The sequence below is a fragment of the Equus przewalskii genome, chromosome 7, assembly GCF_037783145.1.
Source record: "Equus przewalskii isolate Varuska chromosome 7, EquPr2, whole genome shotgun sequence".
NCBI classification, from domain to species: Eukaryota; Metazoa; Chordata; class Mammalia; order Perissodactyla; family Equidae; genus Equus; species Equus przewalskii.
Genome location: NC_091837.1, coordinates 14,347,663 through 14,362,375, shown reverse-complemented (window position 1 = coordinate 14,362,375; position 14,713 = coordinate 14,347,663). Strand labels below are relative to the sequence as shown.

The window sequence follows — 14,713 nt, the reverse complement described above, 5'->3', positions numbered from 1 at the left end:
TGGCTTCTGTGTGGTCCTCACAGGCGGGAACGGCGAGGTGGAGGCGTCTATGGTAGACATAGCATGGCCTTGGAGAGACCAGTCGGGGTGCAGGGTTGGCCTGGGGACCCCTAAAGATGGGGCCCTACAGCCACCAGGTGGGGCCCAGGAGCTCATGCACCCACCTGTATGCATGTCCCATCCCGAGCCTTCATCCCAAAGCTTGAGGGAGTGGCAGGGAGAGACGCAGCTGGAGCTGGGGGCCCTGAGCTTGGAAACAGCTGTTGCCTCAGTCTGCACATGGGTGTGCGCCCCCAGGGGAGCTGTGTTTGGGCCTGTGCCTGAGAGATGCGTGTACCCAGGCAGGTGGGCCTCCACATCCCGGGACAGGCCTCAGGCACATGCCCTACTCTGGGAGCCCTGGGAAACTGAGGGAACCCCAGGACTCCACTGACCTTTCTAGGTACCCTCTTTGGGGTACAGGTTCTCTCTGGATCCGCTCCCAAGGCGACATGTGGGAAACCTGTCGGAGGGAGCCTGGGCCCACACTGTCAGGGACCCCTCTGTGCCTGATGTGTGTAGCTCCCCTCTGAGCTGGCCAGAGGGCACTGGCCCGAGGGTAAGGCCTCAGGAACCAGGCTTGGCCATGTCCCTGACTCAGGGCTGTCCCAGGGCTGATGCCTTCCCCTTACAGATCTTGGCACCTCAGCTGTGGATTGGGGACAATCTGGTTCCTGGGGGCAGGTAAGGACTCAGTGCCACAAAGAACACCACAATGGACACGGCAGCAGGCCACACGGCTGGCCGAGCAGTTATTGTGGATCCCTGGGGCTGCGACCCTCTTCCCTGTCCGCCCTACTCCACCTGCCCAGGTAGCTGGAGTTGGTCATAAACTGGAGGGCGCTAGCCAGAGTCCACCACACCAACGCTGATCATGGCCCACTTGGCATCTGTGCTAAGGTCCTCAGGTCCTGAGGACCACCTGGCCTGAGCAGGCCTATAACCTGTGCTCCCCAGAATAGAAGGGTTGCCAGCCCCTCTGGCCTGCTGAGGAGGTGGGGGAGGGCAGGCAGGCCCCCAGCAGTCCTCATAGCCTGGCAGGCTGCTCCATGTGGCTGGGCTCCTGGGCCAGGGCCTGGCTGAGGGGCTGCAGGGCCTACACCATCTCCTCCAGGCCACCACATGTGGCAGTCAACCCTGGCAGCTCCCGCTGGTTCTCCTTGCTGTGCCAGATGCCATAGCCAAAATACACCACGAGTCCTGTAAGGATGGCACAAGCCTGAAGGGCAGGTCCCAGCCCAGCTTCCCTGCTTGCCCTCCTCCTGCAGCCCACCTGGGGTCCCGGCCTGGCCCCCACTCACCAATCAGCAGCCATATGGACGAGCTCAGCCAGTTCAGATAGCTCAGATGCAGCATGAGGAAGACGTTGAGGAGGATGCTCAGGGCTGGAGTCAGGGGCACCATGGGAACCTGAGGGGACAAGGGCAGGGCTGCTGGGCTGCAGGGAAAGGCTGCTGGGCTGGGGCCTGATTTCTCGGGAGTCCACGGAGCCTTTCTGTGCCTCTGCAGGTTCCAGAGACAAGTGCCCACTTGCCATGCAGGAAGAGGGGGATGGGGTACTGGCCTTCCCCACCCTGTGAGCCCTGGTGCATCCTGCCATGGCATAGGAGGAAGGGGCGAAGGGAGCTGGCTGGGCTGAGAGTGATGAGGGGTGCTGGCTGGAGGAAGTACCTGAAAGGCATTCTCCCGGCGCTGTTGCTGGTGGGCCCCCAGGAAGCGGAGACTGAGCAGAAACACGACCGAGCTGAGCAGGAGCAGCAGGGTGTGGCCCCAGGGCGGGAGGTGCAGGGCCGAGCCCCCAAAGACCAGCATGCAGTCCAGAGTGATGGCTGAGGCCACCAGGACACCAAGTGCCCAAGCCACGGCAGCTCCAGGTCTGTACCCACCCGGGAAGGAGGGGTAGGGCCTCAGGGCTGGTCGCAGCTTACCAGGCTCAGGGGCTGAGGCCTGCTCTGTACCCACAGGACTGGCTGAGCCCAGGAAACTGGATGGAGGGGACTTGTGGATGCGTAGCATGACAATGCTGGTGGCCACTATGGTGCTATTCAGCAGTGCACTGATGGACATGAACTGGACCAATGCCTTGAAGTCCAGCAGCAGCGCCAGGAAAGCCACGAGGACCCCAAACACCATGATGCCCACAATGGGTACCAGTGTTTGAGGGTGCATGTAGGTAAACACCTGGAAGAAGAGCCCATCGGCGGCCATGGCATGGACCATACGTGGCAGGAAAATGACTGTTCTGAGCAGGAAAGTGTTCATGGCTGTGGCAGAGGGTGGGAGACTGGTCAGCATGGTGGACAGGCCCACCAAGGGTTGCTGCTGGGGACCAGAGCATGGGCGGCCCCTAGGGAACAGGAGCATGAATTTGGGCTCTCAGAGTGAGCCTGAGTGTATGTAAGGTACTGGATTGTTGCCCCTCACCACCTAGGAATGGGACAGCCCAGTTTAAGTGACAGACTCCCTGGAGAATTTGATGAGGGCTGAGTCCCTCCACCAGGAAAGGACCAGGCAGCTCATGCCCAGAACTGACATTCTGTGTACAATTGGGAGGGGCGGTGAGTAGGTCCCTCCCAACAAGCCTGGGTGGAGAGTCTAATCATTAGCACCTTTCTGGGCCCAGGATGCAACTGGGAACACAGGCCCAGATGGAGCTGTGTTCCCAGGGAGGCTTAGGGCAGGGCCCCACCACCCTGTCCCCTCCCTCCTTGCCCAGAAGGGCCTCTTACCGCAGATAGCACCAGCTGCCACGATGAAGCCCGCCCAACTGTAGCCCCGCTGGTTGAAGGCATCAGTGAGTGCCAAGTCAGGGTCCAGGCTGCGCCAGGGCACCATGAAGGTGAGTGCAGCGGAGACGAGGATGTTAGTACCAGCCGCCAGGCCAAGCGAGATGGCGATGGCTATAGGTACGGCTCGCTTTGGATTCTGGGCCTCCATGCTGGAGGCAGCAATGGCGCCAAAGCCCTGGAAGGCAATGAAGCAAGTAGCGGCGCCGTCTATGATGCCGGAGAAGCCGAAGGGTGCAAAGCCACCCTCCTCAGCGCTCCAGTTGTGTGGGCGGGCCAGCATAAACCCCAGGATGATGATGAAGAGGATGACGACCAGGTTGATGGCAGAGAACGTGCGGTTGAGCCAGGAGGAGACCCCAACTCCATAAGAGACTAATGCGGAGGCCAAAAGTATGACTCCAGCAGCCAAGAAGTCCGGGTACTGGGCCAGGAACAGCACCTGCCAGCTGCCCACATGGGCCATGGTGAAGCTGCGGATGCGGTGGCTGAAGATGGCATCCACATAGCTGCTCCAGACTCGGGCTACAGCGGCACCACCAATGAGGTACCCCAGGATCGTGTTCCAGCCAACGAGGAAGGCCCACAGCTCACCCATGGACACGTAGGTGAACAGGTAGGCAGAACCCCTACCGGGCACACGTACCCCAAACTCTGCATAGCACAGGGCTCCCAGCAGGGAGGCCACAGCAGCCACGCCGAAAGACACAAGTACCGCAGGGCCGGCCATCTCCTTGGCCACAGTGCCCACAAGCACATAGAGGCCCACACTCCCCGTGGTACCCATGCCCAGCAGGATCAGGTCCAGCATGGTCAGGTGGTGCCGCAGCGATCTCTCCGTGGTGGACTCCTCCAGTGTCTTCAGCCGGTTCAGCTTCTGGCAGAAGTGTGACAGGCTGGTGGTGCTGGACAGTTCGTGGGCCATGGTGGGCAGCTGAGAGGAGCACCAAGCCAGCTGCTGGCACCTACGAGGGCCAGAGGGAGTGACAGGCTGCCCAGCTGAGTGCTGACCAGCCTTCAGTCCTTGCTCTGACCCTGCCTTAGGGACCCCAGCCTGGAACCACTGCCTAGCTGGAGGACTGGATGAGGCAGAGTCAGGGCCTGCCAGCAGGGTGGGCAGGAGCTCACAGGGAAGCATGGGGATCCCTTTGGCCTGCTTTCCTGGGAAGGGAGGGAGCCCGGTGGAGGGGGACCCTGGGTGTGCCTGGGAGGGGCCTTGAAGGTGGGGAGGGGGCAGTCCCAGGGAACCCGGCTAGGAACCACTCCAGTGGTCTGGGATTGAGAGCAGGATGGAAACACAAGGCTTCCCATGAGCTGAGCCAGGCCTCTAATACCCAGAACAGGAGCGATTCTGTGGCCCTGGGCTATGCTGAGGCGGCCACCTGGCCTCAGAGAGCTGTGTTCATCCCCTCATCCTAAGCCTTGCTGAGGTGGTGTATCAACGCACCCTACCAGGAGTGGGGCCATCTTGGGCCCTGCACCCAAAGCCAAGGCCTCATGCCCTGCCCTCACACCCTGACACACGACCAGTGCACTACTCTGGGGGCCACTACAGCAATGCCCTTGTCCCCAGGTACCCAAGCCTTCACCTCCTCTCCAGCCTAAGTCCCTTCCCTCAGAACTTGATGCAACTCACTTGCTGTCACTGCCTCCCCTACTCTGTGCTCTGTGCAGAGGACCTGCCCTCACCCCTGGGCACCAGATCCAGCACTGGGCCCTGCCTCGCAGTCACACACGCATTCAGCCCTCCTACCCACACCTCAGACAGTCCAGACCAGACTCCCAGGTTCTAGGGAAGCCCTGTTACTGTGCCTGGTTCACAGATGAGGAAGCCCAGGCCCCCAGGAAACTGACTATCCCAGCCCACCTGGGTGGCGTTGAGAGGCTGGTGGAGGTCAAGGTCCAGGTCTTGGGTGGGGCCTGGAGCCCACCTGCTTTCTATTGCTGCAGACACCCTCCTTGATCTCTCATCTCAACACGTGGACTCCACCAGCTGGAGCAACATCCAGGCCCCCTCAACACTGGGAGGTGTGGGGGCTGAGCTGGTCAACATCCAGGCCCCCTCAACACTGGCAGCTGTGGGGGCGGTGGGTATCAGGCAAGACTCTGGTACGATGAGGGTATGAATGTGACTGAGAGGCCCTGGGCAGTGCTGACCTCTCGGCACAAAGGGATGGAAGTAAGCCACCCTTATTCATTGATGAGGGAGTGCTTGGCTTTGGGGAGTGTTCTGTGAATCGGCAGAACGTGAACTTGAACATGAACAGAACATGAACATGAGTTCTGTGAACTCATGCTGGCTGTTCTGAGCTTCTAGCTACAGCCAATGTCCTCAAAGGAGGCAAGAAGACTCCTGAGGACAACCTCCAGTCCTCCAGCTTGGGGCATCCCTAGGGCCCCTCAGACACCAATGGCAGCCCCTCCTAGCCCAGAAGCACCTGTCAAGCCTGGAGAACCCTGGGTGACCCTAATGACAGCTCCCTACTAGGGAACTTTTTGCTGAGGAAGACTGGCCCTGATCTAACATCCGTGCCCATCTTCCTCTGCTTTATATGTGGGATGCCTGCCACAGCATGGCTTGATGAATGGTGTGTAGGTCTGTGCTGGGGATCCGAACTGGCAAACCCCCGGCCACTGAAGGTGAGCGTGCGAACTTAACCACTATGCCACTGGGCTGGCCCCAGGACTTAGACTTTGTGATTTTTAAACTGGGTACAAAGCTAAAGTAACTAAGACAGTGTATTACTGACCTAAGGGTAGACATATGGATCAATGGAATAGAATTGAGAGTCCAAAAATAGGGCAATTAATTTTTAAAAATTTATGGCCAATTGCTTTTGAAAAAATTGACTATAATTTTTTAGAGCAGTTTTAGGTTCACAACAAAATTGATCAGAAGGTGGATTTCCCATATACACATGTACAACCTCTCCCACTCTCAACACACCCCAGCAGACTGGTACATTTGTTGTAATTGATGAACCTACACTGACCCCTCATTGTCACCTTAAGTCCATAGTGTAAATTAGAGCTCACTCTTGGTGTTTTACATTCCATGGATTTTGACAAATGTATAGACATGTGTACACTATTAGGGTGTGCCCTAAAAGTCCTTTGTGCTTGACCTATTCGTCCCTCCCTCCCCACTAACCCCTGGCAACCAGTGATCTTTTCACTGTCTGCACAGTTCTGCCTTTCCAGAATGGCATATATTGGTAATCGAATCACACAGTCTTTAGCCTTTGAGATTGGCCTGTTTCACTTAGTCTTATGCATTTAGGTTGTCTTATGTCTTCTCATGGCTTGATGGCTCCTTTGTTTTTAGAGCAGAGTAATGTTTCTTGTCTGCACGCACTACAGTTCACTTACCCATTCACCTACTGAAGGACATCTTGGTTGCTTCCATGTTTTGGCAATGATGAATGAAGCTGCTGTAAACATCCATGTGCAGGTTTTTGTGTGGACATAAGTTTTCAACTCATTTGGGTAAATATCAAAGAGTGTGGTTCCTGAATCCTGTGGTAAAAGTACGTTTAGTTTTGTAAGAAACTGCCAAACTGTCTCCCAAATGGCTGTGCCATGTTACGTTCCCACCAGCAATGAAGGAGCGTTCCTGCTGCTCTGCATCCTCAGCAGCATGTGGTGTTGTCCGTGAAGTGGATTTTCTCCCTTCTAACAGGTGTGTAGTGGTAACTCGTTGTTTCAATTTGCGATTCCCTAATGACATATGATGTGGAGCATCTTTTCATAGGCTTATTGCCAGCTGTATATCTTCTTTGGTGAGGTGTCTGTTCAGATCTTTTGCCCATTTTTAATTGGGTTGTTTTCTTATTGTTGATTTTTAAGGGTTCTTTATATATATTTGGATAACAATCCTTTATTAGATATACTTTTACAAATACTTTCTCCTAGTCTATGCATTGTCTTCTCTTTCTCTTGATGGTCAGTTTATTTTTGACAAGAGTGCCAAAACAATTCAATGGGGCAACAATAGTCTTTTCAACACACTGTGCTGCAACAACTGGATATCCACATGCAAATGAATGAAGTCAGACTCCTACCTCACACCACACACACAAATTAACTCAAAATGGATCAAAGACCTAAATCTAAGTGCTGAAGCTATACAGGCATATCTTGGGGTTATTAGGGGTTCGCTCCAGGCCACCGCAAGAAAATGAATATCACAAAAATGTGAGTCACACGAACTTTTTGGTTTCCCAGTGCATATAAAAGATATTTTTACACTATATTGTAATCTCTTAACTGTTCAATAGCATTATGTGTGAAAAAAGAACGTACAGGGGATGGCCCAGTGGCATAGTGGTTATGTTCACATGCTCTGCTTTGGCAGCCTGGGGTTGATGGGTTCAGATCCTGGGCATGGACCTACACACTGCTCATCAAACCATGCCGTGGAGACATATCACATACAAAATAGAGGAAGATTGGCACCAACATTAGCTCAGGGACAATCTTCCTCACACACAAAAAAAGAGAGGAATGTATGGTATGTACATTAATTAAAAAATACTTTATTGCTATAAAAAATGCTAACCATCATCGGAGCTTTCAGCGAGTCATAATCTTTTTGCGGTGGAGGGTCTTGCCTCAATGTTGATGGCTGCTGACAGATCAGTGTGGTGGTTGCTGAACGTTGGGGTGGCTGTGGCAATTTCTTAAAATAAGCCAACAGTGAAGTTTGACACATTGATTGACTCTTCTTTTCAAAGCAGTTTCTCTGTAGCATGCGATGCTGTTTGATAACATTTTACCTGCAGTAGAACTTCTTTCAGAATTGGAGTTAGTCCTCTCAAACCCTGCCACTGCTTTATCAACCAAGTTTATGTAATATTCTAAACCCTTTGTTGTCATTTCCACAATCTTCACTGCATCTCCACCAAGGGTAGGTTCCATCTCAAGAAACCACTGTTTTGCTCACCCAAGGAAGCAACTCCTCATCCATTAAAGTTTTATTGTGACTGCAGCCATTCAGTCACATCTTTAGGCTCCACTCCTAATTCTAGTTCTCTTGCTGTTCCCACCACTTCTGCAATTACTTCCTCCACTGAAGTCTTGAACCCCTCACTGTCATCCACGAGGGTGGGAATCAACTTCTTCCAAACTCCTGTTAAGGTTGATATTTTGATTTCTTCCCATGAACCAAGAGTGTTCTTAAGGGCATCTAGAAGGGTGAATTCTTTCAATTTACTCTGCCCAGATCTATCACCGGAATCACTATCTATGGCAGCGATAGCCTTACGAACTGTATTTCTTAAATGAGAAGAGTTGAAAGGCAAAATTACTCCTTGATCCGTGATCACAATGACTGCCCATATCCTGCAGAATGGATGTTGTGTTAGCAGGCGTGAAAACAACATCAATCTTGTTACACATTCCATCAGAGTACTTCGCTGACCAGGTGCATCGTCAATGAACAGTCATATTTTGAAAGAAATCTTTTTTTCTGAGAAGTAGGTCTTAACAGGGGGCATAAAATATAGAGTAAACTATGTTGTACACAGATGCGCTGTGATCCAGGCTTTGTTGTTCCATTTACCGAGCACAGGCAGAGTTGACTTAGCACTATTCTTAAGGGCCCTAGGATTTTCAGAATGGTCAATGAGCACTGGCTTCTGCTTCAAGTCACCAGCTGCATTAGCCGCCTGTCCTTTGAAGCTTCAAAGCCAGGCATTGACTTCTTTCTAGCTACGAAAGTCCTAGACAGCATCGTCCTCTGATATAAGGCTGTTCCATCTGCATTGAAAATCTGCTGTTTAGTATGCCCTTCTTCACTAGTGATCTCAGCTAGATCTTCTGGAGAACTTGCTGCAGCTTCTACATCAGCACTTGCTGCTTCACCTTGTGCTTTTATGTCATGGAGATGGCTTCTAAGCTTACACCTCATGAACCCACCTCTGCTGCCTTCGCCTTTTCTTCTGCAGCCCCCTCACCTCCCTCAGTCTTCATAGAATTGAAGACAGTTAGGGCCTTGCTCTGGATTAGATTTGGGCTTAATGGAATGTTGTGGCTGGTTTCATCTTCTATCCAAGCCACTAAAACTTTCTCCCTATCAGCAATAAGGCTGTTTTGCTTTCTTAACATTCACGTGCTCACTGGAGCAGCACTTTTAATTTCCTTCAGAACTGTTCCTTTGCATTCACAGTTGGCTAACTGCTTGGAAGAAGAGGCCTGGCTTCTGGCCTATCTAGGCTTTCGACATGCCTTCCTCAGTCCAGCTTTTGAGTTCAAGTGAGAGATGTGTGAGTCTTCCTTTCACTTGAACACTTAGAGGTGATGATAGGGTCATTAATCAGCCTAATTCCAATGTTGTTGTGTCTCAGGGAATGGGGAGGCCTGAGGAGAGGGAGAGAGGCAGGGGAACGGCTGGTCGGTGGAGCAGTCGGAACACACACATTTATCGATTAGGTTTGCTGTCTTCCAGGGTGAAGTTCATGGCAACGCAAACCACCTGCAATGCTAACATCAAAGATCACTGATCGCACATCACCACCACAAAATAATAATAATAACGAAACGTTTGGAGACATTGTGAGAAGTGGTGAAATGTGACACAAAGTGAGCAAATGCTGTTGGAAAAATGGCACAGATAGACTTGCTTGATGGGGGGTTGGTCCAAACCTTTGATGGGGTTTAGGGCAGGCTGCTCCAAGGTGTGCCACTCTGATATGCAGATTCTTTTGAGCTGAAGACAATCAAGGCTCAGAAGACTCTGGAAGAACATTTGACCTTCCCCCAAATTGTGTAAAAGAATTTATGATAAAAGCGCCTGTCTCAGGAAGAGCTCTTATCATAGATAATTGCCATGATTCTCAGTTTTTAATCCTGCCCTTATCCCTGACTGACATTATTAACTATCAGACCAATAAGCCACAATCTGAAAAAGACAATGGGATACAAAATGCCATCAAACAATGATCAGATGGATTAAACACTGGGCCAAGGGACTTCCTGTAGCTCCTTTCTTTGACTTTTTGGGTTGCGCTTATCTCTCAACAATTGGACGTATGTGCAGATGGGGGATAGTTAAGGAACTAAAAGATGATTGGTTTTTCCCTGGAATCCATAAAATTTGTGACCCAATTATTTCCCAGTGCACTACTTGCCAATCTCACCAAGTTTCTGGGAGAAATCAGTGTACCCCAAGAAGTCCTCCCAGGCCCACACTACCCTTTGCGGCTCTGCAGGTGGACTTTACAGACTTGCCCCAAGCTTTAGGCTATCCTCATTGTTTGGTTATCATCTGTGTGGTTAGTCGATGGACTGAATGCTGTCCAACTGGGTGAGCACATGTCACACTGTGGTAAAGAAATGAATAACTGAAGTTAGTCCTTGTTTTGGCATTCCTGTATAGAGTGAATCGGACCAAGGAACTCATTTTACAGCAGAGAGAAACCAGTTTCTTGCAGAAACGTTGGCATGCTCATTGTAATTTCATACCCCATATCGTCCTCAATCATCAGGGCAAGTGGAACATAAAAATCCAGACATCAAAAGGACTTCAGGAAAGGTCTGTCAAGAAACTGGAGTTAAACGGGCAGAAGCTCTCCCCTTGGCCCTTATTACATCCATAATTCTCCAATTAGGACACGTGGATTGACTCCTTTTGAAATAGTTTTTGGACACCTGATGCCTACTGGCATCTCTAAACTTTCCATTCCTGGATTAAGAGAATATTATGGGAACGTAAGTGAACAATTTGATGCTATGACTGACTCTAGTCAAAAATTAACTAGTCTACTTGAAGCAAATGGTCAACAGGTAAAAGAGGCGTGGTCCCCACCTTCTGACAAGGCTTGCTGTCCCTTTGGACCAGGAGGTTGGGTGTACATCATGGTCTTTAGAAGAAAAAGTACACTGTCACCTTGCCAGAAAGGACCTTATGAATCCTACTGACCCTCTACTCTGCCATCAAAATAAAGGAAAAATCTTCATAGACCCATGCAAGCTGTGCCAAAATAGACCCAGAAGATCACTCTCAAGACAATGGGAAGAGAGTCCCCACAGGTGACCTTAAGCTAAGGACTTCCTGGGCTGATTCCCAGTCCCCAGAACAGCTGGCCTCACAGAATAGACAGATCTTCCCAAGATTTTGGATCAGGAAACCACGCTTTCACCTATTTTCCCCCCTTGCTTTTAAAACTCCGTATACACTAACACACACACTTTTCCTGTTAATGAATATATATGTTCCTTTTTTTTTTCGACAATTGGTACCTGAGCTAACATCTGTTGCCAATTTTGTTTTCTTTCTTCTTCTCCCCAAAGCCCCTCAGTAAATAGTTGTACTTCCTAGTTGTGAGTCTAGATGTGAGTGTCTCTAGTTGTGCTATGTGGGACGCCACCTCAGCATGTCCTGATAAGTGGTGCCGTGTCCACACCCAGGATCTGAACCGGCGAAACCCTGGGCTGCTCAAGTGAAGCGTGTGAACTTAACCACTCAGCCTCAGGGCCGGCCCCTGGATATTCCTTTTAATCATTTATTAGAAAACTGGCTGGAGAGTCCTGGTCTCTATCTGTCCTACTTCCCTTCTCTAAGTTTCCACTATGAGCTCTGTTCCAGTATATGTCTGGCTCTTGCTAACCCTCTCTTTCTGAACAGGACCAGCACAGACCAAACACCCCCTTTTGCCAGTTTCCCAGACCCTGGCCATGCTAACTAATCAATCTGACTGTTAGATATGTCAACAGCTAGAGAGCACAAAAGAAGCTGAACTAGTCTCTGTTCCTGCTGCTGTAAAAACTTGTTGGACTAAGTACGGAAGACGGATGAACCACAGGGTATGGTGTCCACGACAAGGACAACATCACTCTGCCTCTTCTCCTGGTGAGTCACCTGGGCCCCAGAAAACCTCTAGAGAAGCTCAAGGACTGTCCCTTGCCCAGATAAAGACAACAGGTGAAAATTGTTCCAGTGGTGAACATGTAGATATGACACTGGACCTTTCCTGGGTGGTATACCGGGAGAATATTGCAATCAAACTCTGTGGTTTGATTCCACAGGTGGCATCTTCAAAGCTCTCAAGGAAATTGTAAGTGACTCTAACACTACTCCCTTTGGCACAAGCATTTTCCAAATGACCAAATGTTCTGGATGGCTTATAAGCCACCCTTGCCCAACTTACGGTATTGCAGTCAGCCTCATGATTAAGCTGCTCAAGATCACAAACTATACGTGGGTGGATCCAAACACTGGATTAATGTGCTCAGGTGACAGGACCAGGCTTTACAGCTGCCAAAATCAGACTGCAGGCATCCTATACCAGCTATCCCACATCTGTTCTGCTCTCCCAGATTGACCAGAACACATGGAAAACGGAGATGTTTAGGCACTAATACTACCAGTGACAAAGGTCATGGAATACTCCAGACCCTTAGAACTACATGTTCAGTTCTCACTTTGTCTGCAAACCACACTAGGTCTTTTTATTTTATGTGTAAACAAAGTATATAAAGGGTTCCCACCTAACTGGTCAGGATGATGTGGACTTGGACACCTGGCCCCCTTCTGTCACCAGACACTCCACCGTAAATGCCAGCCAAACCACAAACTTGAGTTCCTTTGTTCATAAGATTGCACCACATAAATGTGCCAGTTGAGAAATCATAAAGAATCCACTTGCATATCACACCTCCAAGTTCCTTTCAGCATCAAGAGTCTTATTCCCCAGCTTTGGAAATTTATGAGTTCGAAAAGGCAATCTTAAATCTCTCTATGATAATGGAACAAGAGTTCAACACCACCGTGGAAACTTTGAAAATACTCCAGCCAGAGATTAACAGCCCAGCCACTGTGGTCCTCCAAAATCGACCTGCTGTGGACACACTGACTGCCCAGCAAGGAGGAGCTTGTGCATTCATCAGAGGAAAATGCTGCTTTAATGTGAACCCAACAGGGCAAGTAGCATGTAACTCACATCTATTAAAAGAGAAGATTCACATTTTCCATCAGATGAATGAAGCTCACCCATTTTATTGGACTGACATATTCTCAGGATTTGGGAACTGGTTTAACGGTGTGTGAGGAGATGGGCTCTGATGTCTTCTTTCCTGTTTATTCATCCTCATTCTAATCTACGATCTTTTCTCCCTTTGCAGATTCCTGACCACTCGGCTACTAATTCATTTTCTCTCTCCACAGTCAGCAGCTCAGCTTTTAACATGTGAAACTTCCAGGGACGTTTCAGGGGAGGTAACTGATGGGGCTCAGGGCAGGCCACCCCAAGATGTGCCCCCCTGGTATGCGGGCTATTTTAAGCTGAAAACAACCAAGGCTCAGAAGACTCTGGAATAACATTTGACTTTCCCCCAAATTGAATAAAAGAATTTAAGATAGCAGAATCTGTCTCACTGATAAATACCTGAAAAGCAATAGGATATATTGGAGTATATGAGGAAGCCATTTGGCTTAAAACTAATTTGGTCTGACCTTGTTTCCCAAAAAGGGCCTGACATGGCCTGTTGAGCATGCATTGTACATCTGGTTTAAATATTTACTATGTCCCAGAGACAAGAATGATGCCTTTAAAGTTAGGGATGTAACTTCCCCCATATGGGCATTTCTTTAAGGACAAGCATCTCTTCCTAAACTAAGGATTACTTACTGACCTGCTGTGCTCACCTTATGACCACTGACCTGTGTTCACTGATCTGCTGTGCCAGGAATGCAATCTCATGACTATTGTAAAAGGGACATTCCTGTCATATATGAAGCATGTTCCAAGACGGTATATAACCACTTCGTACACCAACGTCTTTGATGCCCTTCCTTCTTTAAGGAAGGAAGGTCCTGGGCTAGTCCTCAGCTCTGGCACATAATAAATTCACTCCAATTTTGATTTATAGATCGACTATAGATTATTCGTGTCAACACCAGGAAGGAGCTCTTACCATGGATAATTCTAGATGTGGTAGGCAGGTAGGCCCCTAGCAAGGGCAATATATCAAAAGATCTCTTTTGGGTCCCATTGTGTATAGATGGGACAATGCAATCCTTTGTTTACCAAATATGAACTCTCTTCATCTTCCTTTAAATCGCCGTGTCCCTCTTTGAAGTCTCAGACCTCTATCTCCCTCTCCTTAGTCCAAAAGGACGTATATACCTCATTTTGCCTGACTGTCTTTGGAATTTTTCATGCTTATGTGAATTCCCCATGTACGTGTATTAACGTTTGTCTGATTTTCTCCTGCTAATCTGCCTTATGTCATTTGTAATTCTTTGACCAGCCATAAGAACCAGAAGGGAAAAGGGGGGAGATTCGGTCTCTTCCCTTACACCTTCAATTGGTAAAAAACAAAATATCTTCAAAGCACAATAAAAGGAGGTATGCCTGTAATATGTGCTGTGACTTTGTCAAATTAACATTTGTTAGGTAGAGCCCTGGGGGTGTTGCATGCTGAGCTTCTGTTCAACAGAAGACTGCAAAGGAATTGAAATAGAGAAGTTTGTTACTCACGGGTCCTGGAGAAAGTCCACAGCACACCTCAGAGGAGCCACATGGGGAGGTTAAGGCAGAGTGCAGGCAGAGCAGGGGAGGACCTGCAGCATAAGCCTTTATTGGGGACCACAGGCAGAGTCCTTGGGGTTCCTGGGCTAAGTCAGGATTGGCCAATATAAATGAAAAAGAGGTTCTGGTAATGTTCCCAGGGGTCTTATCTAAGGGGCACACAGGGAGAAGGCCCTGGGAGGCGGGGAGAGTGCTTCTCACAAGGGCAGTTGTAGGAGTCATATCAGGAACTGACAGGTACTCTGACTCTGCTGGTGGTTATCTAGGGTGCGCACTCGGGAGAGGCCAGTGTCACTTCAAGGTCCCTGCAGGCCACTAGGCCACACATTATGGATGCTGAGGCAGCAATGGTATGGAGTA

At 49.7% G+C, this 14,713-nt stretch overlaps 1 protein-coding gene across 2 annotated transcripts; it reads right to left on the bottom strand.

Moving 5' to 3' along the window:
• Positions 1–261: 261 nt before the first annotated feature.
• On the bottom strand, positions 262–14,479 carry LOC103542704 (cationic amino acid transporter 4-like). Of its 2 annotated transcripts, XM_008509632.2 has the most exons (5): positions 14,303–14,479; positions 2,769–3,790; positions 1,711–2,303; positions 1,341–1,449; positions 262–1,239 (listed from the first exon to the last, which is right to left on the bottom strand). In XM_008509632.2, the coding sequence occupies exons 2-5, from the start codon at positions 3,748–3,750 to the stop codon at positions 1,136–1,138; spliced, it is 1,788 nt and encodes a 595-aa protein (XP_008507854.2). In that variant the 5' UTR covers positions 3,751–3,790; positions 14,303–14,479; the 3' UTR covers positions 262–1,135. The 2 variants fall into 2 exon arrangements, with proteins under 2 accessions (XP_008507854.2, XP_070484829.1); XM_070628728.1 differs by having other exon boundaries at positions 1,341–2,303; positions 14,303–14,457.
• Positions 14,480–14,713: the final 234 nt, after the last annotated feature.